The 23387-nt window shown below is 39.9% G+C and overlaps 1 protein-coding gene across 14 annotated transcripts in view; it reads left to right on the top strand.

Annotated features, from left to right (window-relative positions):
• The window catches only part of NFIA (nuclear factor I A), a 359789-nt gene that overhangs the window by 303727 nt on the left and 32675 nt on the right, over positions 1-23387 (top strand). For 9 of the 14 annotated variants that reach the window (XM_037404270.1, XM_037404275.1, XM_037404273.1 and 6 more), the window contains 3 exons: positions 2993-3121; positions 16080-16258; positions 18774-18939. In XM_037404270.1, the coding sequence (XP_037260167.1) occupies positions 2993-3121; positions 16080-16258; positions 18774-18939 (474 nt within the window). The remainder of the gene's footprint in view (positions 1-2992; positions 3122-16079; positions 16259-18773; positions 18940-23387) is intronic. The other 5 variants (XM_037404278.1, XM_037404277.1, XM_037404274.1 and 2 more) reach the window with 3 other exon arrangements.

Below are 23387 nucleotides of genomic sequence, written 5' to 3'. Positions count from 1 at the left end.
CTTTCTGTCATACCCTCCCTTCTTAAAGGACAAAACATGCTTTGGAAATGAGCTGGCAAGCTCATCTTATTCTTTCTTTTGGTCAATATTAAGTGATGTAATTAAGCTCCTGTTTGCATATTCTTCTGAACTAGGAAGCAGCCATTTTTTTCTTGAGATTTGATGGATACAATCACTCAAAATAAAATGTGTCATTACAAACCTCAAACAAAATGAAAACATGGTATACTTGGACTGTTCCAAACCAATACATTTCAGAATACCCTGGGAAAAAAAAAAAGAAAACCCAAAGTAGTGATAATGCAATCAGAACGATGATAGCAAATATAAAGAAAGTAGGAACCAATTAGTGGTGCCGCAATTTGTCTTCCTATTCAATTTTACAACATAGCGTTACATTAAAATCTCATTTTTCACATGAAAATTATAAAACTCATCCCCACATGAACATGACACTGCTCACCATCGCCATAGTGGAAGGTCATTCAACAGCTTTGTTGTAGCTCCTCAGGTTCCAGTGTTTGGACACAATCACATGAACTTGCTACAGCTTTAAACCATTATCCACTGTTCTCTCTACCCCTTCTCCCTACCATGGTTTAGATGAGTCAAGCAGATTTCTTAGCACAGGGGTAAAAAAATAGTTCCTTTGCTTTCTCAAAAGCTTTATTATCTTTCCCATAACCCTGAAGAGGCATGCAGCTAGAGGAGATGGGGGAAAGCAGGGAGTTCATGAGTCAGCTGAACCATATGGTGCGTAGACTTAGATCGTACTGGGTTGCTTGCCCAGGGCACAGGTACTCAATGTCCCCTCCTGGATCTCTGCTTATGGGCTGCACAACTGTCAGCTGCATGCAGGGCCTTGTGCCTCCATGCAGCAGTACTGCACAGCCTTACAGCTGGAGCAGCTCACAAGCAGGTGTATTTACTATGATAGTCCCTGTGCATAAATAGTTCCTTGTTCTGTCCATGATATTTTGCACTTAGAGGGATGGAGCCTGCCACGTTAAGACCTTCCTGAGGAGCAAACTGAGCCCCTTCCACAGCCCAGCACAGAGGAGAGGTACCCCCAGCCTTGCTGCCAGCAGCGTAGTTCCTCTACCCCTCGCCAAGCACAAATATTGCCACCGACCCTTGACTTTGTGTTTAGGGCTGGGGTTGACAATCATTTGATGCTTCCATCCCCAGTTCCTCCATCATAAGGAAATCTGGGTCAACAGCACTGTTAGTTCTTTTGAGTATGCTTGTCCTCAATCTGGACACTCAAATACAGATCAATACCTGAGTTACATCCCAGCATGTCATTTGAGCAGAAATTCAGCAAGCTGCATTGGAATATTTAGTTGAAATACCTTAGTTCAGTCTCCTTTTCTCTCTTACCCCCAAACTGAACCAACTCTTTTTGCTTTTGTCCCTACTTCAAAGTCCTTAAGACCAATAGGGAAAAAAACCCCAAACAACAAAACCCATCAGTATTTTTCTTGTACAATAGTCTGTCAGTTCTAAACTTTTATTTTAAAACACTAAGTAGGTAACCTTTCTTGCTGTGAGGAAAAAGCCACCACAACAGCAAACCCTTGCAGCAGATAGTTTCGAGACAGAAAGCTGCAAGTGTAACACTGGAACTCTAACCATCCCCTTACTTCAACTTTCTGAAACATAAACTGCAAAACCTCACTGAAACCATTAAGACCCCAGCAGTGCAGCGCATAAAGTACAAGAAGGCTCCTGCATATTGCAATCAACATCCCAGGGACTATAAAACTAGTGTTATTAAATATAAAGTTAATAATATTGTCCAGAGATAATATTGTCCAGGCCTCTCTCTTTACTTTATGACAATTAAATTCTATAAAATACAGAGTTGGAAATAAGGTTGAATGACTTTGCCAGTGGAAGTTCAACTTTCACATGATCTGATATTTTGCTTTTGTACCTGAAATCTCAACTATTCTGCACCTTTGTTTTGCTATATCCCTATGGGTATGCAAAATGTCTGATGTACTGTATATACTGGAAATTATCTGTTTTCAGAGTATGTGCAGATAATCAGAATACCTATATGCCTCTAGAACTATAAAAATATAGAGAATACTACAGACACAACAATCACACATACATGTTCTTCATCTATATGCTGTGATATTCTTTTATCCAAGCATAAATCACATGCAGAAATGGCTCGGACTTTAAGAGCCTGTTGCAGTATATTCATTCCACTAACTTCTTCGGTGCCATGGGCTTGATGTGATATCAACAGGAGTTGTTCTTACAGAGTATAACAAACTGGTTGTATTAGCATTACACCATTTCTGCCTGTCCACAGGAGAGGTTTCACCCAATGGCAACTTAACTCTGATCTTCATTGGAAGCCTTTGATATAGTACAAGGGCATAATAACAACTCTGAAATAATTCCAGTGTGGCTTCTAATACCAAGACACAAATACCATTCACCCTTTAAAAAAAATTTGAAAGCAAAAGGGAACCACATAAATGTATTACTTTCAAATACCTTTGAAGTCAAGAGAGTAAGGAGAGGCAGAGTCTGAACTCAGAAAACTTCATTCTCTAGTTGTGCGGTGAGTCGTGCAGCACATTTAAAAGATCCATTTGCAATAATCTACTAAACCAGTCAGTGAAAGACAGAACTCATAAAAAGCCTGTAAAAATCCAAATGCTCCAGCTATTACAGATTTCTAAAAATAAAGTAGAGTAGGTTTCAGTAGCAATAATAAGCTGCATCTTATTCATATTTCAGATTTAAAAGAAAAATATGGCTGCCTTTTAGTACTCATTGCTCAGAGCAAACCATGGCCGCTTCTGCCTCAAAAAAGACCAGAAATAAAAGTGAGCTTTTGGCTTGCTGTTGTATTCCATTTCATTTGTCCTTTAAGTTTATCTAGCTGCTTCTGCACCCACTTTCACAATGCATAGGCTGTCGTTCCATGACCTAGCATTATTAAATTGCACTTATCAATCATTCTTGCCAGGAATGCCATCGCCAACTACATTAAAGAAGTCAGAGAAGTCTGGTTTCAGCAGTCCCTCGCCTTCGCAGACCTCCTCCCTTGGAACGGCTTTCACACAGCACCATCGACCTGTCATTACAGGACCCAGAGGTGAGGCCTAACCCAAGAGCCCCCAGGCAGCTTAAACGTTAGCCCTGGCACCCAGTGTCCATGCCAGCACCTTTCCACGGAAAGTCATCGCCATGTGTGAGACACCCACAGTGAGAGGCTGTGCTTCGGAAGCTTGATAACCTGGATGTTTTAGTTGTCAAGACCTGCGTTTGGTTTTGCTAGGCTGGGCTGTTCGGTAAAACTCCTGATGACCATTCAACAGTGCCTGAGGTGGAAATGCTGTTTGCTGGGGGCTTGGGGTTTTATTTGAAGAGGGTGGGCAAAGGGACAGAATGTGTTACAGAGAGTGTCTTCTGCTTGTGTCCATTCATAACATAGATTCAGTCTTAAACTGCTCAAAACAGGGACCCATCACTCACTTCTGAACCACGCCTGTCTTCCAGCACTGTGGCTTTGTTTCTGCCAGTCATTACTGCTTGTGTTGTTGGTATCAGCGTGCTGAAGAAACACCTTGTTAGGGGACTCCTTTGAAGTTGGTTCCTGCGATGCTTTGGCTGGTTTTCTTCACAGTACTCTTCTGACTGACTTTCCAAGTAAAAGAGATGTCCTCTGGGTCTAGATGTGCTTATACATTTTTGTAAAAAGATGCATTTGCATTTAGCCTAGAAAACTGAATGCAATACCGAGTTCACATTTGCAAAGGAACTCACTTGGGCACAGTAATATACACAAATGAATGAATCTTCTTACAAACCTCTTTGGAAGATATAAAATAGGAATGAATGGTTGTGACATGTTTCTTTCTGCTATGAAATTTTGTCTCATTTAGAGAAGATTATTAAGGAAATGGTCAAATGTTGAAGCATAAAAAGTCATATTAGCAATTCCTACTAGAAATTATTTTGAAATGTCTGTTGGGCATTAGTGTGGTTTTACTGAGGGCAGCATAAACCAGGAGGAGCCTCTTCGTCTGCACAGTCCAGGTGATGCGGTGTGAAGTAGTGGAATTGCACTAAATTGAAGTGAGGTCAGAACTGCACTTCATGGGGTTTTGTGCTTTGTTAAATCTACTTGTAGTTTGATTTGTTGTGGTTAGACCCATAAAAATTATTTATTACCCTTAGACACATACCTAGATCCTGAGAAGATATTTAGGCATCTCAGTTCTATACAGATTTCCCTTGAAATTTGGATCTGAGCTATTTGGCAAATATATCTTCTTTTAAAAGCCTTGATAATTGGTGATGTAAGTATGAATAATATGAATGTTCCATTAACATTATATTCAGTGCACATCAGCTGACTCTGAATTGCTATCTTTTAGAAGTTCAGCCATTTAGATTTGAGTTGTTGATTGATTAGTTAATAGGCCTTTCTTTATTTAGCTATGTTTTACCTTACACTTATTTTTTAAGATCATTGATTGCTTTTGTCTGCCCCTGTTTAGACCCTCTGTGTTTGGATTTTTGTGTGGCTGAGAGAGGAAATGCATCACTGGTGAGGCCTTGTTTAAATCTCATCTACAGTCTGTTTCACAAGACTTTTCCTGCACACAAGGGGATATTCATCAGCTATGTGAGAAGAACATTCAAAGACAGCCAGAACCTGAAAGAGCAAAGACAATAATTGCAGTTCCCAAATTTTTTTTGCTCGGAAGGAGATGTCTTTACCAACTCTATAAAGAAGTAACACAGTTTATAATCATCGTGGTTCTTAACAGGTTAACCAAAACTGTTCTTCTGCATTTACTATTTTATGCTTGTTCACAAAGTCTTTTACAGACTTTCAGGAAAAAATCCCTCTGAATCCATCCATGAATTCTTTTAAGTGTCATCATCCTGGAAAAATCTTGTTCCAGACATCGTTCTTTGTACTCTTTGGACATTCCTCTTCAGTATTCTTCTTCCACAGCACACTGGCTGTGTTTATTTCTCTTCTACAACACCCCATTCTGTTAGTAAAGGGTAATATGCTGAGATGGATTATTTTCTGCAAATCCAGCTTTGTTCTTTATCCCATTGCCTTCAGTGTACTTTAGGACAGTAAGCAGAAAAGAGAAGCTTTTCAGGTATCAAAAATGGCAACATGAGGAGTATAATGTAATTGTATAAGAGGGTATAATCTTTGAGCAGTTCATATCCACCGTTAGTTACTGGGATTTGTACCTTTCTGCCAAAATTATAGGTATGACATAGTATATACATGTTGCATGCTCTTTGGATACATACGCATTAGTTAAATGGTCAGTGGCAGGTCATTCTGAGTGGTCTTCAGAAAAGTAAGAGCAGGATTTAATCTTCTGTCTGCAGAGGTATTTCAGAGAAAGGAAAGTCTTTCTCTGATGAGTAAGTAGGTTGCAATCAGAGTAAGCTCCTCAGCCAACTGAACAATTACAAGAAGGTTCAATCTCCTTCTGATGTTCGTATGTGAAAGTTTATCACTTGGATGTGTATATGAGATGCATTTGTAAAGCATGATCAAAATAGACAGCAGAAAAGAAGCTGTAGACTATTCGTGGCAGGTGTTGTCATTGACAACCAGTGATACATAACTTCTCAGGAATATTCCTGAATCTTTCACATTCTTCCAAACATTCCTTAGAATACAGTGCACGTCTTATGCTGGGGTATCCCAGGATACTGAGTGCCCTTCCCAGCGATCCCCACAATGAGTCATTTTGGAAACAAAACTTGCTTGGAGGAAGAGGAGATCCTTAAGAGGATTCTTAGCTATAAGGTGCTCCATTCAATGAACCAGTTGGAAAACCTCTGTTCTCATGAAGCTGTCTGTACTGTACTGTGTTGTGGAAGGCTGTGCACTGGTTTCCTATCTGTATTGGTGCTGCTGCCAGTACTCAGCCCAGCTGGGCAGTAGCCAGCAGAGAGGATCTGAGCTGGCTGACCAGAAGACCAGATGTGCAGTGAGTGCTGGCACATGGATGCCAATGCTTCAGTGACTCCTCAGTAGTTCCAACAGATGGTGGTAAGATCCAAGTTTCTTTGGTGATAAGCTAGCAAAGTGATTCATGGAGCCTCACTTGATGATGGCAGTTTTTTGGGCATGACTCTATGAATGCACCATATGTCTTCTCTGGACCAGTGTGGTTAGGATTCAGTGTCTGGCAGATGGCAAATTGATCACCTATAGGGTGGCTTTAGCGTCACTATCAGTTTTAGAATTTATTTCCAAGCGTTGAAAATTCAGGCAGTTAGATCTCTGTCTCCTACACAGCATACTTTTGTTACCTGCAAGTTAGATTATTTGGTGGTCAGTGTAGCTCACTATAGTACTCCAGTATTGCAAAGCCATCATGTAATGCTGGCATCTTACAAAGTCTCCCAGACATTCGTCCACTTGAACTCTTTACCAGACAGTGAAGGATTGAAATACTATGGGTGACAGCAGTATTTACATAAGTGATTTTAGGCTGCCATGTATTGCTACTTACACTCTAGTGACTTTATTTCTGGAGCTGGCTGAAACATTAAATTGACCACGATCTTGTAAACCTAGGATATACGGCAGCCTGTGCTGTAGAGCATTCAAGCATTTCCACAGAATATAACAGCATAGATCCTGCAAGCCAAAAAGCAAGGAAGAAAAGGCAAGGAAAGAAAAAAAAATAAGAATTTGAGATGCTTATGTTAGGAAGAAAAATGAAGGAGAAACACAATTACAAGAAACAAAAATTCAGCACAAAGGGAAGAACCCAAGGAAGTGGGTGTGTGTGCAGAAAGAGAAGGGGTGAAAGTCAACTAGTGGAGTGGTTCCCATTATATTAATTTTCTCCATAATAAGCATTGCCATTGAGATTTTTATCAGGACAAGGCCTACCAGGGAAACTCCACAGGATGGTACTCTCTGTTTGTGCCAAAGTGGCAAAAACTTCATGTCACATATCTGGGAAGACATTGTGCCTTTCTCTATCAAAATTCTCCACAGGGCCACCAAAATATCAGTGCCTGTTAGCTGTCCTGTCAGCCAGCTTCAAGCAAATGTAAGTGATAATTCCAGCTAACGCTAGCTCGCTGCAGAGTTCCACAGTGTAAAAGGACATTTTGTAAGATCCTATTCCGTGGCTGCTCCTCGATGCTGTCAGCTGGCAGACTAATGTAACCTTCTACTTTCCTTTGAATTTTGACAAAAACAAAGCGGTGCAACTTAATTCCGATACAGACACCTCAGGCCAGGGAATGGTAATGTTAGAGAACCAAAAGAGGAGAGAGCCACACCACAAGGGTAAGAAAGTTGAGTAGAAGCCTTCAACAGCATTACACTTTTGTGACAGTGAAAAGCAGCGCACCAGTTTACAGTCAGGATAGCTGACTGTGTAGGTGAAGATTTTTATTTTCTCCACTCACTTGGAAATAATATGATGCTGAAGGAAAAACACTTTCCTAACAGATGGCCTCAAGGTCAGGGTTTAGTAATTATGAGATACCCTACCCGAACTGCCATCCACTGCTCTATGCCAGGCAGGGGAGGGCAGAGAGGAAGGCTTGCAAACGGTTAAAGCTTCAGCTAAACAAAAGTCAGGAACCGTGTAATTAAAACTCTACCTTTGTTGTATTGTAAAGAGTTAGCCTGTGACATAGGAAATATTTAAAGGAGCAGGCTGTTCAGCTAATTTGTGTGTGAGTGAACTGCTTAGACAGTCCTATCCTAAATTAACTGTAAGACCACCCACTGAGATTGCCTCATAAAGGGCCATGATTGCTCAGCTTCGTTTTGTATAACCGTTCAATAATTACTAGATAAATGCATAACTAAAAGCTCTATTACACTAATAATTTGTACTGAGATAGATGTGTGGGACACCATGCTGGGTTAATTTGTCATCCCTGCAGCAAACTTCTAAAGAGGGCTCTTTTGCAGAGGAGTTGTGTTAATATGTTGCTCCAGTGAGGACATGTTAGAGCAACCAGATGACTTGGTCGCTTAATCTCCTAAAGAGGCAAAATGCCTGGAGGGTAAGTGCCAGAAAGAAGAAAGGGGGGTGATTAACACAGTGGACCCAGATTTAAACTCATCCTGACAAAAGGAGCTGATCTAACTGAGCAAAAGAATGAGAAAAGGGGAGTGTTAAAAATACTAATAGGATTTCATGCATCCCTGAAAAATAATATAAAAATAAAGTGCTGCAGGAACAAAGTATTTTACCCATGCTTTTACTGATTCTGTGTTCAGTTTCTTTGCTCTCTTTGATGTATCCGTGAAGTTAAACTATATGCTTTAAACAGTGCAGTGAACTATAATATTTTTATCTCTGCTTTATGCTAAATTCTTCTAGCTTCAGACACACACAAAAAGCACATTATTGCTTTAAATATGGAACCCATGTTTAAGCATCAGAGCTCTGGATTTTCAACCTCCTCTATTGACAGAACCATAAATCATGTTAAAGTTAAGTGAATTACTGTAGCGTGGAACTATAGCTTTAACAATGTTTATGTAGTATCAGCTTACCATCTACAGAATGAAAGGGAAAAAACCCACTGATATTAGAAATGGGAATGTGGAGTCCTATTAACTTAACAGCAATATATCACTCCAAAGTCACAGATTCCATTACCATGCCCTTTTTAGTATCAAAGCAGAATTATATCATCACACACATAAAGGTTGTGGTTTTTAAGAGAATTTACATTTCTATTGTAAACTTATCAACTGCATTTCATTATAAGAAAGACATGATATATTCTCCTAGCAGTAGTTTTTATCTTATATATGAGAATACATCATGTGTATTAAAAGCAATAATGATACGCAAAAGTTGCCAGGATTTGATGTGAAGTAGGAATGCTACAAATAGGTTAAATTAGATTGGTTTGACCTCTAGCTATGGTCTGGGAAGGGAGACCTGCTTTCTGTAGGTATGATTTTTATTTCTGTACCTGTGTAATCAGTTCTATAGTATTCTGATCTCCCAAAGGTAGAAGAATTTTGACATGTTTTAAAACAATCTGCTCAAAATAGCTAACTTAACTGGCCCCCTGCCTATGCCAGAATCTGGAACCAGTGCTTAGTTCAGCTCTACAGGTTTTCAAAAGCAGCCTGTAATACTCAGCAATCCAGAGTACACCAATAAACCCTGTGCCCAAACACAGCTTTAAGCATATTTTCCTTTTGCTGGGAACTCCGTGGGCCTTGGCAAAATGTCATTCTGCCTCCCACTTGCTACTGCAAAATCTCTTACAGAAAGTGTTTTTGAATGAAGGGTCCAGGTGGCTTATACCACTCTGGTCTTGAGAGCAGCAGAAAGGGGCTGATGACCAGGCCTGACTCGGAGACACCATGGGTCCGTTTTTTCAGCAGTGCTTAGCCGACCACCTGCACTTGACTTCTGGAGCTGCAAGATGGATGTTGTGCAGTTCAGTCCTTTTTGATGCCCATGGGCAGGAAGAGATCCTCCATCCACCATATTTAGGGTATTTGTATCTCTCTTGCATTGGTCAGCTGTTTATATTATGTTTTGAATGTTTCATCTATGTTTGCCTATATAATATAGAAGTAAGTATTAGTGGTACCTAACTTTTACCCATGCTAAGAGGGTAAGGCCTCTTTTTGTTCTCCTGCCCTGTGATTTCCCAGCCTTGTCGCTGCAAATGGGAATGCAGGACCCCATCCGTCGGAATTTGGTTCATCCATGGACCTGACAGATGTGTTACTAAACAGCCCTTTTGCATCATTATGGGACTTAAGCAATACTCAGGTTTTCCAGTGATCTGAATTCCCTTTGAAGGGCTGGTTCTAGGGCTGCTCAGGCCTACCCTCAGCAGCTCAATATTTAAGTAGAGGCAAGTCCTTGCTAACCTGAATAAGAGATCACTCTACATTTATCACTCTAAAGTCTATTCCTAATGGGCAGTAAGGAAAATGGGGACTTTCAGAAACCTTTGAAAGAGTTATGGGGACACAGCTCCCACTGATATTCAGAAGCGGTTAATGAATTCTCTCAGGACCTCCGCAAATCCCAGCCCAAGTTTCTTAATTATTTTTTTCTTGTTTGGGTAACTGCTTTCATCACAAAAATCTGTGGGCTTGAAGCTATTGTTTTAGGCTTCTATTCTTTACCTCTTGTATTGTATTATACACAGAAGTGCAAGTTCCTTTCAACAAATTTGGATTATTGCCAGATCTCCTTATTAAAAAGTCACTCTTCATATTTCCGATAAACACAGCTGTTTCATGGTGTTTGAAAGCATTTCACATCAGCCAGCATGGTGGCTTAGCCAATTAGTACTCTAATATGGTCAATTTTCAGAATAAGTACCTTTGGGATACAAAGGGTGGGATACATCTTGCATAATTCGAACTGGCACTTGCATCACTTAAATGCTAGGAGAAAGCTTGCAGCACGCAGGGAGTTAAAGCAACTTAGAAGCCTGAAGTGGAAATATCTAGCAGAACAAACTGTTCTATAACATTTCCAGGGAAATGACTTTTAAAAAAATACTTTCTTAATTGTAATGAAGCCAATTATAATGGCCTCAAAAACAAGCTGATAAAAATGATCCTGTTTCATTATGATTATAATGTTACTATTTCTAGGAAGATTGATCAAATTTTAATGAGCTATTAGTAAACTTAATTATCACTTTATAGAGGAGATATCTGAGCATTGTGCCCTAGTGAAGCCAATCCACTGTTGGCCTGGTCTGATGGACTAGCCCTTGTGCCTGTGAAGGAGCAGTGGTTTCGATTCCCGAGATCACTAGTGCCTTTTCCTGAGCGGAGAAGAGTAACACTAAATGACCCTTTCAAAGACTTCAAACAACTATATGAAGAAAGAAATTTCATTCAGTCATCTGGACTTGAAGGGGTTCGCAAGGCTTTTTGGAAGAGGAGACAGAAGGTGGATGGATCAATATGTCTCCCCCATATGCTGCGCTTTGCTGGTGGAGAAATCTGAGTGCTGCAGGTGTGATCACAAATCCCTTTACCACATCAGTGAGCGCTCTCTGGGAGCAAGGATCCCATGCATCTTTATTAGGACTGCTCCTTTGTTTCAGGAGAAGGGCCTGAGAAAGTTACTAAATATCTCAAGAAAACTATAACCTGTTTCAAATTAACTGATTCTTTATTATCTGATCATTCAGTTGAATAGAATTCACAATATTGGCTCTTCTTCATTTGCCTTAGACGTGTGGAGTGCTAACCTAATCAATGAATGCAACTTACTTTTATTGGTTCCTTAGTTTGTTATTAGCTACTACAAATCAAGAAGGGAAAAGACAAGACAGGCCTGCATAATCAGACTTTTGAATTCAGCACTCTGAAAAAGCCTCTTACTTCCATGCTGCACAGCACCACAAACCCGTAAAACACTAAAAAATCCAGTATAGTACGCAACAGCTGTACTGCATAATTACTTGGCCCAATAGCAGTAGTTTTAAAATACTGGTGTATCTGTTGCAGGCCATCATACATTATCATCTCATTTTCAATAAAAAGTCTGGGGTGTTTCAGATGAGCTTCAATGGAATTAGAATCATGTGTGCTTTGAAATATTTATGCTTGCCTTGAGATGGAAGGATAATTCTTGCCTCCAACCCCCTGACCCCCCCCTCCAAATAACAGATTTAATAGTGCCCAGCAGTCCAACTCCTCCATACCTACAGCAGGTAGAAATGAAGTTCTGATCTGGAACACGCATATTTTCATAGGTCATAGAACTTATATTTTATGTCATTTAGTGAGGTCAATAATAAAATATAAATGTCACGCAAGCTGAAAGACGCCGAGAGAAATATGGTTTGGCAGAATGCAGCTGCTTAGGGATACATAAATAATCAGTCAATAAGTAAATAAATAATAGACAAAGACCTATTTTATCTTCCATTTGAAGATCTCAAAGAATTTACAATCACTGATTGAGACTTGTAATATCCCATCAGAAGCACATCGGTAGTAATTGCCTCTTCTCATACACAGGAAAATTTGCATCACTCTAGGCATGTTTTTTGGAAGCAATGACTTTATAAGTTTTATTAAGTGTTTCTGAAAATCATGAAGGGGTTTACCCATGTTCGCTTGCCCCTTTTAGAGGCAAACAGGGAAAAAAGCAACCTGCCTCATGTCCTTCAGCTGATTAAAAATGTTTGTGAGGATCCATATATTTGCAAATACGGTCATGTTCTGCACTCAGAACTTGTTTGAAAGGCTGTTTTTGGATACACCAGAGCTGGTGACCACGACACAGCCATTGGAGTAATAGTCTGTATCCAGGCCAGCAGTTTTTAGACTTTAGCATTTAATTCCCTCTCAATGTGTAATGTTGATGAGTTTAATAGTAGTAGATTCTTCCTCATATCAAACAGCCCTTCTTTTTGCCACTTGAGAAATTTGGTATTTCCCAGTCAGAGACTGCAAAAATAAAACGTTTTGGAAATCCTTATTCCATTTGTTACTTCTTATGCTAATCCATCTACTCGGAAAAAATGAACCCTACATGTGAGTGTATGGCACAGACTGAGAACTGGTGCCTGTTTGCGTTTATTTCCTTCCCTGTCTTCCCTGTGATCAGCAGAAAGCCTTTCGAGGCTGTGCTGAGGAGTTGGCCAAGACTTCAAAGAGGACTCCTTCTTGTGGCACTTATTTTCCTGAATTATGGTCTATCATTCCTGCATTCACTTTTCTTCTTTCTCTTTGGGAAGATCACTGACAAATGCTTTTCACTTTGTTTTCTACCCTGACAACCCAAGGAGGTCAAGGCAACAAAGACCCACTACTTAAATGCCTATGAGTATTTCTAATAACCATAACATGTCTTTCATATAACAAATCAAATTATTAAATGAAGAGCTATACCATGGAAAAGCTAAACATAGTGTGGTCTCAGACCTGCCTTTGAATTTCCGTATGTTCTCCAGGTACAATGTTTTATTCCTTCTTGTTTGCTTGAAATAGAATTTCTATCTCCTTTGCACCCAGCGGAAGAAAAGGAATGGATTTGTTCCCAGATGTGTACAAAGGACAGTGCAGTTGCATAACAGTCTCAAATAGTGTTAACAGAGCTTGTGCTAAAATGCATTTTTTTCATAAATGTTCAAAAAATCCCAGTCTAGTTTTTACTTTATTAGATGTTTACCACATAAATTTTCATTTCTTGCTTTTATCTTCATCCTTCATCTTCCATTTGGCATGCAAGGAAAGTGGAAACTATAAAAGCAGATACAAAGAAAGAGAGGAAGAATATGTTTTATATCAAAAAAAGGACAGAAATATTGTAGGCGGATGAAAATTTTGTTGTAGTTATCAAAATGCTTACCACCAACTTTAGTTGAACCACTATTGGTGGCAAAATATTTTTACAAGCTCTAAAATGACTGTTGCTTTCTGGAGAAGGTGATGATACGTTCATACCTGTAAAATGGCTATGATGTAAGTGTTGTTAAAGCAGTTGCACCTCAGGGGCTGGTGTGAGATCAGAGGTTGACACTTCAGGTGGAATTCACTTAACTGAAGGTGCATGCATAGACTGGAGGTATCTGCCTCAGAGCTAGTACTGGTGGGCTCCCTTCACATCCCCTAGTGAGCCATCAGTGTGGTCAGTGAAGTCTGTAGTCAAAGGCAGTGGTCCGTTTTGGATGAATTGGACGGCTCTTTAGACACCACTAGTTCTGTTTAATTCTGCATTGGTTCTAAGAGAATTAGCTCATGGTAGACACCCACATTTACTAAGGTGAATCCCACATTATCTCTACTTTTAATAGCACACTTCAAAGTTACAGCCTCTCCCAGGAGTTTGGGGACGGGAAAAGAGCCTTCATTTCTTCCTTTGAAGACCTGGGTTCTTTATCTGAAGAGTTTTCAAATATACTATAATTTAAGATGCAAACTCAGAAGAAAACTATTTGTCTTAAAAGTGAGTAAGAAATAATTAACTAGGTTTGTAAAAAACAAGAGATAAGCCCAGATGTGCAGACAGGTTGAGCAGGCTGGGCACACAGGTGTTTGCCTTGGCCATGGAATAACTGTCAACATTTCCATAACAAGGAGTGTGGGATATGCTGCTTCTTGTTTCCTTTCCCCAAGTGCAGCACGGCAGAGCTAGCACGGCTGTGGGAAGACAGTTTTTCAGTTCAGCCCACATGCCATCATATCTAGCTGTTCCAAGATACAGGTACAGCCCGTGCTGTCAGAAGAGTTTCTCTGGATATACATCTACTTTGATCAGAGATAGTTGAAGGCTGTATGCTAACTTTTGGGTCCTCATCTCCATGCTTGCTTTCAACGGTGGTTTCCTGTTTAGTACCAAACATTTAGTATGCATTTCTCTTTCTCTTGTGAATATTTTGAACAGTATTAAGGGGAGCAGCCTGGGAAGACTTGTGGGGTTAACGAGGGTACAGGGGAGCTTTTCATGGCAAGGACAAGAGCTTCATGTTCATCCCATATCAGCACCCCAGGCATGAGTGTAGCTCTTTTTGGTGGTGGTGTCAAAAGCGATCACTCCTATCGAGTCGTGGAGAATTACATAGAAGTGCTGCCCAGCCAACCCTTAGTGTATGTTTATAGGATAATGCAGTAGGTTTCCTTGCTGCTGCCTCTGTGTGCACGTTTTATCCATATCTTCAGGCTCTGAGTTTGCTAATGGTTTAATAATGCTTAAGAAAAAAATATTAATAAAGTGTCATATTATTAAACTGGCAATGAGTAAGACTAAAAAGCAGACTTTAGCTTTTACTTAACCGAGGGTTTTTCATAACATTAGTCCTGAAATGAGTGTTTGCTCATTTGTATTTGATTTTAGTTAACTTTCCTGCATCCCTCCAGTTTTTTGAAAAGTGCCAAAGGCTTTTTTTTCCCCTCTTGTATATTTTACTTACTTCAAAGCCAACAGATGAGTTTCTGTAGGTTACTACCTCCCTTACATAGCCTTTATCCAATCAGTCATGTGTGGTGTACAAGGGCAGTACATACACATGGACACCCTTGAAAGATTACTAGGATAACATGCAAAGGGAGCAACAGGGATGTAACAGTGACTGTTTGGTGAGGAATAAACTATGATGTATAGATGAACTTGTGCACAACCAGATTAATTGGCCATTCTAAAAGAAGAGTGAATTCTTAAAGGGGAAAGGGAGAATTCATAGCACTCTGAGTGGCAGCAGTTACTACCTCATGGTGACAACTAACAGGGGAAACCACTGTTAGCTAACAGGGGTCCAACCCGATGTATCTGGAAGGCCAAGGAACTGGGCAAAGGTGTCACATAACATAGGAGAGCATAAGAGTCTTCAGCTGCACTTGTAGTTTTGCTGAAATCAGCTGTCGTTGAAATATGTCATTGCCAATGGGCTTGTGTACATTACACCTTTACACCTTCACTGTAGTACATTTTCCAGCTGGCTTGTTGGCCCATAAATTCACCAAATTAAACTTCATCCCTGAATGCAAGCTGGGGGCTTGCTGAAGATTTGAGCCTAACATTATTGAGGAGAAACGTACATGTAATTTTCAAAACGATCTTCCCACTTTGTGCATGTTCATTAGATGAAAACATGTTACTTAAAATAAATGTTCCTAAACTGAGGTGGAAAAAATACCCAACAACAGAAAGTGTTAGACCATCTTTAAATTATCAACCATTTATAGTACAATATAAAATAGATTCATATGTGCAAATCCAAGTTATATGAAACGTCAATTAAATCAACCCTAATCTCCCAAGTACATTTTTTTATTGCCTGATTGATGAGGACTGTTCTTAAGGTGATGAATAGTTTTCACTTTCACAAAGGACTGCCGATTCCTTTATATGTGTCCACTAAAAATACAGAAAATCCTTCAAAATGTCTGGCTCTGTTTGCTTTCAGGATCTAGATGAAGCGAGTGTAGGACACAATGTGGTCTAATATATTAATTGTGAAGATCAGATGTATAAACAATACTGTACATTTTAAAAAAGGGCTAAAACTACAGTAGATTTAAACTGTTTTATTTTCCAAAGGCAAAACTCTATATAACTTCTTTGTTTTCTTTCCTATAGCAAGTCCACATGCAACACCATCGACTCTTCATTTTCCAACATCACCCATTATTCAACAGCCTGGGCCATACTTCTCACACCCAGCAATCCGCTATCATCCTCAGGAGACTCTGAAAGAGTTTGTCCAACTTGTCTGCCCCGACGCTGGTCAGCAGGCTGGACAGGTGGGGTTCCTAAATGTAAGGAAGCCGTTTTTATTTCTTCAGAAGTGTTTGTCCTATGTAAAATTAACCATGGGATTATGGGATTATTTTAACAGCATGTTGCATACAGGAACACACCTTGAATAGTCGCTGGAAGAAAAAAAAAATGCTGCTATTGCAAAAATATTTTAAAAAGCAACAAAAAACCTCCCCAAAAAACCACTCAACCACATTGTGGTGAAATTAACTTAAACTGTCAGAGAAGCTGGTGATACAGTGACCTTTTGGGTCCCTCCATAAATGGCTTTGCCGCATATGTTGTAACCCTGGTGGAACTAGGGTTAACAAAATATGAAGGCAGAATAATTTTTATTAATTATTTTTGAAGTTCAGGGGAGAGTGGGGGGGAAAGAGCAGGAAAAGGGAGGGTGAGAAACAGATGTTTCAGATCAGCTAAGTTCATTAAAAAAAAAAAATAATACTGCCTTATAGCACTTTAGATCAAGTTGACCAGTACTTGAACTCAAGATGTTAAAAGTACAGTTTATTATGGTTTGTTATTTCTGTAAGCAGTTATCTTTTCCCCTTATCTCTATGAAAAATTAAGCAGAGTTCCAAAGCTTCAAATAACCATTTTCATTTTTTTTTAATCAAATAAAGTGAATCATCTTGCTATTATTGAAATAGCATTCCGGTCAAACACAGAATTTATAAATTTTATGTAAATCAAATCTAAAATAATGCTCTGAATATTTCATTAAATGTAATGCATGTAACTTTCTCCAGCCAATGAAGTAATAACTGGCAAAATTACTGTTTCTCTCCTGACATACATACGAATCAAAGTGTTAATGAGAATTAGTTTAATTATTAGCATCTAATTTATTACACTTATTTAATAAGCTATATTGTTCTCAGTGCTTTCCTTTCCCTAGCAGAAAAACTGACTCTACTTATTCCAGCTAGTACTGGCTTTGAATAATGTCTGCAATATGTTAGCAGATACATTTATGTCTAGACAACAAATCAATATAGTGCTTTTCTTTTGCCTTGAGTATTCATTTGCTTAATTTATCCCAAACCATTCAGCATTATGAACTGTTAGCACACTCACAATGAACATACAGCAGGGGTCTTCTTGGCAGGAAAGGGACCTAATTGTGAGACAAGATAGTGTTTGAGAGATGCCACTAATATATTAGTTTATTAAAGGTACTGGATGTTGGAAAAATAAATATCCCTGAAGGATTGCTTCTTACTGCAAACACTAGTAACTGCAGTCTTTGAAGTCAGTGGGAGTGCTGTTAAGTTAAATGCAGATGAGTTTGAGTCTTATTTATGCCCTGAACCATTTTTGCTCTAGCACAAGTGTGATTTGCACCTACATGACTTTAAGGCCTTTCGTCAGTGCCAAAGCACGTGAAATGAAAATAAAGTCCCAGGCATTTGCCAGTACGAGTATATTGTCCCCAGTAGTTCAGGCTAATGGAAACCCTAACAGGAATTAAAATATTATTTTCTTTAGCAGTACTTAGAATATGGATCTGTGTTTAAAGCTGAGCTTTTATCATCAATGGAAAAGCCAATGCTCAGTGCCAGAACTGCAGTGAGATCAATTTGTAGAGTGCTGTCGAAAGTGATCTCATCATTTTTGTCACTAAAATGGAACACCTGATTCACAGGCTGTCCTACTTTCTCTTTATAATGGCATTTGGCATCTATCTGTATGGTTTTCAAGTGTCCAGGCTGCGTTACATTTGAAACGTAAACTTAACAGGTTGGGGGAAGGGGTGGCTTTTTTTTTTGAGCCTGCTTCTTGCTTTTGTGATACTTGAAAACACTTTTACTTCCAGACAGGTTTTTCTGGTGATTAATTGAAAGACCACACTTGAATAGCTGGGCCCATTCTGCCTGTGACTGACCACATCCCAGACCAAAGGGAGGGGTTTTTTCCCCACTGTGTAAAATGAAGCAGTTCTTAAGTTCAGTCATTTCTCCATATGATCCTAGTGGTAACTAAACTGTGAGCTACTAACTCAAAAGGGATGTGGGAGAGCAGTTACTTTAATATATACTCATTCATTTTCCTGTAATAAGATATCAGCCTGAGTTTTAAGACCACCAAAAATGCTTGTTTTTTTCTCTTAATGACCAGTATCTTTAAGAAATTTACACTCAAGTTCTAGGCACTGATATCCTAAGGGTACAACAGAGGCACGAGACTGGGGGATTTAAGGGGTCAAAAATATTGCTTCAGCTCTCACTGAGCTTGTATTAGTGGCTGCAGGAAATACAGTAGAATTTAATCCAGGGCAGTTCAGACCAACTGCTAATAGGACAAATGTTTAAAAGTGAGAATTTCCATAGTTTCACAAGGGTTTGAGACCAAGTTCCTTGAAGTCAACGGAGAATTTGACCCAACACTTTCTTTGCCACCTCTCAAGTAATTGTAAATGTATTGAGCATAGCTTTCAACTGGATTGTTAATACTGGAGGTTCCTAATAGCTGATTTTTAGTGTAATTTTTGTCTGTTTGCTTGTTTTTTGGCAGCCCAATGGTAGCAGCCAAGGCAAGGTGCACAATCCATTCCTTCCTACCCCAATGTTGCCACCACCACCTCCACCACCAATGGCTAGGCCTGTGCCTCTGCCAGTGCCAGACACAAAACCTCCAACTACATCAACAGAAGGAGGGGCCACCTCTCCCACTTCTCCAAGTAAGTATAGACGCAGCGGGAACCAAGGGCTAACAGCAGCAGGCAGCGTGCTGCAATCACCGTCTATCGGCTGTTCAGAGATGAGGACTGGACTAGCTCTTGGGAAGCAGGCGAGCTCTCTGCTCTGTATAGAATGGACAAAATTCTGAGCTGCTTCTATAGTAACAAGGAAAGCATTAGCATAAGGTTACAGTTTTATTTCTGACTTTGTTGGCATTTCATATAACCACGTATGAGAAAAATCACGGCCAGTAGCTAAGCTGTGACACAGACCTCAGACCTTTGGGATCCTGTTTACTGTCATGAAGGGACACGTTGGTATCTCAAGTTAGGCTTTGGAGGATAGATACTACATGGAAGTCAGACAGATAGCTTCATTGAAAACGTTGCTGCTTATAAATACGGGGCTACACTAACAACTCTTTCGAGATTACTTCGTTTGTAGTTCTTTTGGGAATAAGTCTTTCTAGATTAACCCAGACGTCTTTCCCTTATGACTTGGTTCCTGAGCCCTGCATTTGGGGCAAGAAGCTATGGTATTTCTTAAGCCCAGGAAGAAAGCTTTAATCCTCTCTCCACCACCCACACGGCTCCCATATGTATTTTGTGTAGCCACAAGTCAAATATACAAATTCCTGGATACACACTTGGGGATACCACTTTGGACTCACTCTTCTGGGAAACAAATGCGATTCAGCTGGGTTTGATGCTTTAAAAAAGTCTGGATGTTCAGGGAGTTAATTGTGAAATGATTTAATGAAGCTATGCTCAAACTGACATTTAAAAACAAAAGGGAAGCTTTCAGTGCTTTAATGGCAACTGTAGGGGACTTGTTCCACAGTGAAGGGAGTCCAAATAACATCCACAAACAAAAATCAATCTAATCGAAAGAGCAAATCCCTTTGTGTGCTTTTCAAGCTTATTATTTAAATGCTATATGCCACCACTGCTTGATGTGCAAAGAGGTTTTCACTATTCAGACCATATGAAGCTGAGATTTTTAAAGCTTTATATATTGTTAGGAGATGTGCACAAGTTCCAGGGGGCATTTTTAAAATCTGGTAGTTTTCAGACTTTTGCATTGCCTTCTGCTATGCGATAGTGCACAACTGCAAACTCAGCAAGATGCTCTGGCTCGCTTTGAAATTAAAATGGGTTTTAGTATGAGACAGTCTGGTAAGTTTGTGAACATGATCTTCTACAATCAGGACTTCTAGAATTGATCAGCAGATTTTTGTTTAGCTAAGAAGTTGATTCATTCCCTTCCCTCCTCTTTCTGACCTTAGACCAACACTTGTGCTATCAGGAAGTTTTGATGCTTTCTGATGGGTGATACCGTCTTTTAAGTCCTATCAATAAGATTTGGTGGTGGAATCTAAAAGGTTAATATTTAGTCATAGTTATCACTGAATACAGTCAGCAATGCCTTACTATTTCCTTGTCTTCAGAATTGGGAAAAATGAAACTAGGTCAATGTGTATTTGTCATTACAGTTGTGACTCAGTTTACTGGCAGTGTGTGGTGTCTAAAAGAAAAAAAATACCAGCATCATTTTAGCAGTAACCTTAATACTTAACTTGTACGATACTGTGATCATGTAAACAAGCTAAATGCGTGTCTGGCCTGATTTTCAGCTGGCATAAAAACTGGCATTTGTCCGCTGAAGTTTGCAGACCACCACCCATCGGTACCGGCTTGGGCTGGTCACTGTGGCTTAGTGTTCAGCAGACAGCTGCCATGTTAATTGGGAATTGAGGTTTCCTCAAGAGCAGCCAGTTAATGGTATTTAAACAAAAGATTAGGAAAATAATTACTGTTTGTTAATTAGCTACGCTGATGTCTAAACATATAGATCTGTACATACTCGGGCATGAATCTTCCTTTTGTTAAGGGTTTTGAATAATAGCAACTTGAGTTGTAAAGAAGCATATAATTTAATTTAGGGACAAATTTTACAGAGAAGTAGATTGTAGGAAACATTTTCTTAGAAAAAATATTACATGTATACCAAAGCCAGTGGAAGTGGCTGGCCGCATAAGGAGTAAAGCAAACCCAAACTCCTAGCCTCGCAGGGAAGGTTTTCCAGAAGGGCCCACTGGACTCCATTTAGAGTGTCAGTCAGTACCAACCCTCCCATTTTCATCCGTGTTTATTTTTTCCTTAACTAAATATTAGACTCCAAATAGCAAGTGCAGACTCACCAGAGTTTCATAAAAGCCACACAAAAAAGGTGTTTTCCATAGTTACGAACTGCTCGAGTGCACCAGTTCTGGGAGTGTCACTGGGTTATGGCTGACTGCCCTGCCGAGCTTTAGGGTATTGGAAAGCCACTTATGCAACAAAGGCAGGAGTGATGTTAGAGTTTGGCCAGACTCTCTCCTTCGCTCTGTGGAGGAGAATGAAGCCCCCCCCCCCCCCCCAAGGAAATGGAGTGAAAGGGGTTGCCATTTGCTCCATTCTCCCACCCTTTTTTGGTCTAACAGAAAGCCCTCTGCAGAAACAAAATGCAGTTACGGCCCTACCAAAAATTGGAATATGGCTCTCCTGAGGGGTGCAGGAGCCAGGAGCAGCTGTTCAATACAGCGTGGCCTCCTGGGAATGAGAGCTAAAAATCACAACAAGGTGGTTAATGATTCTCCGAGCGATAGTGAAACCCTCCAGCTGTGACATTAACCAAAACATGAACATTAGTGCTGTCCAAGGAAAGAAGAGCCCCTGGAGATGCACACCAGGGATTTGCCTCTACTGGGTGGCCAGGAATGCTCTGGGAGTTAGAAATTTCAGCTGTGAATCCTATCCCTTTGGAAAGCCAGCATTTTCCTCAGTGAGATGACACAATGGCGATGGGATTCATGAGGTTTGGGAGGGTTCATTTTTCCTCCATAAAAAGCCTTTTCAATAAGACACATCCTTGATGTCAGAAGCAGTCCCAAAATTATCTTATCTCAGATCTCTTCTAAATTTTGTTTGGTTGGTAACCCATAACAAACACAACACATTTTTTTCTTGAACTTGACAGTTTCTGGGTTTAATATCTCATTGCCCAAAGAAAACACCACTTCCACTACGTGCCAGTTGGACTTTATCACTATCATAACTGAATCTGAGCTTTAGGATCTGTGGCCCTCATTCCAGTGCAGAGTCTAAACTACAGCCATCCTGTACACGGTAATTTTCAAAGAGCTTTTTTAAACTAAACGGTCTTTTCTAAGGTTCACAACTCTACATGGGGAGAAACTTGGCTATTTTCCCTTGTTGGGCAAGATCGTTATTGGTTAATGTCCCTTTGCAGAAAGGAGTTTTCGTGTTAAACAGCATTTGTGTCAGGACAAGAAGAATGTTCTTGTGGCTATAGTAGTGGATTCATAATCAGATTGGATTTCTCTCCCTTTCTCTGCTATGCATTGACGGAGCACCCTCTGGGCAAGCCGTTGTAGCGTTCTGTTTGCTCCTTTCCCCATCCATAAAAAAGATGGTGATGACTCTATCATTTAATTTGCTAGAATTTGTAGTTCCCTCTCAGATACTCAGCTGCAGAATGCAATGTGGTAGGAATTGCTGTAGTGCACTGTGTTCCTCTGGTCAGTTCTCTCACTACAACTCCACAATGGCTAAACTGACTCCTAGTCCATTGCAAAACAGTATAGCTCTTCATTTCAAGCACATTTACCTGTCATCTTGGTCTGTAGAAGAGAGACCTAGCATTACATTAGGTTATCGCACGCCCAAATCATCTTTACCCACCAAAAGTTTATCCTTTTAATCCAGGACTGTCTGATAAATGACACACTCCTATACTTAATAGAAATTATTTCAGGAAAGTATATTTAAAATTAACATTCTCCTACTGCAGGCAACTTTAAAATACATGACATTCCCAAAACTGTGTGTTTGTCTTGTCTTTCATAAAATTTCTTGCCATTTTGGCTAAATATCAAAGCTGTCTGTGTGAGCAAATGTTCTTTCTCTGCCAGCTCCTGTTTCGCTTGTTCCTGAAGTGAAGCATCACAGCAAATTTGTGGCATCACATGCATTTCCTTGGCTATGCACTATGATGTTGCAAACAATCCTTAGTGAATTCCAGTAGCAGAAAGACTAGGCTGGGCAGGAAGATGTTTCTGTTCAAGCCCAACAGGCCAGCTATCAGCTGGTGTAAACTAGTGTAGATCTGTGCAATTCCCGTGGAGCAAAGCTGATAAAGATCAGGAGAAGATCTGCTTAAGAGACCTGGCTTCTGTTCCTTTCCATGCCTTGGCTTTTCTCTTTCCTAAAAAGGAGTTTGAAGACCCTACCATGGGCTTAGCCTATGTGTACTATAATATAATACCACCCAGCTTTAACCAGTGAGAGCAGTTAGCCCCATCCTAATCTCAGAGCAGAGCATAGGGATCAGAAGTGGTAAAACTTCCAGGCATCCCACCTCCATGTCAGACAAGGGTATTTATATG

This window comes from Falco rusticolus, chromosome 11 (assembly GCF_015220075.1).
Source record: "Falco rusticolus isolate bFalRus1 chromosome 11, bFalRus1.pri, whole genome shotgun sequence".
Lineage (NCBI taxonomy): Eukaryota > Metazoa > Chordata > Aves > Falconiformes > Falconidae > Falco > Falco rusticolus.
This window is presented reverse-complemented; position numbering and strand designations above follow the sequence as displayed.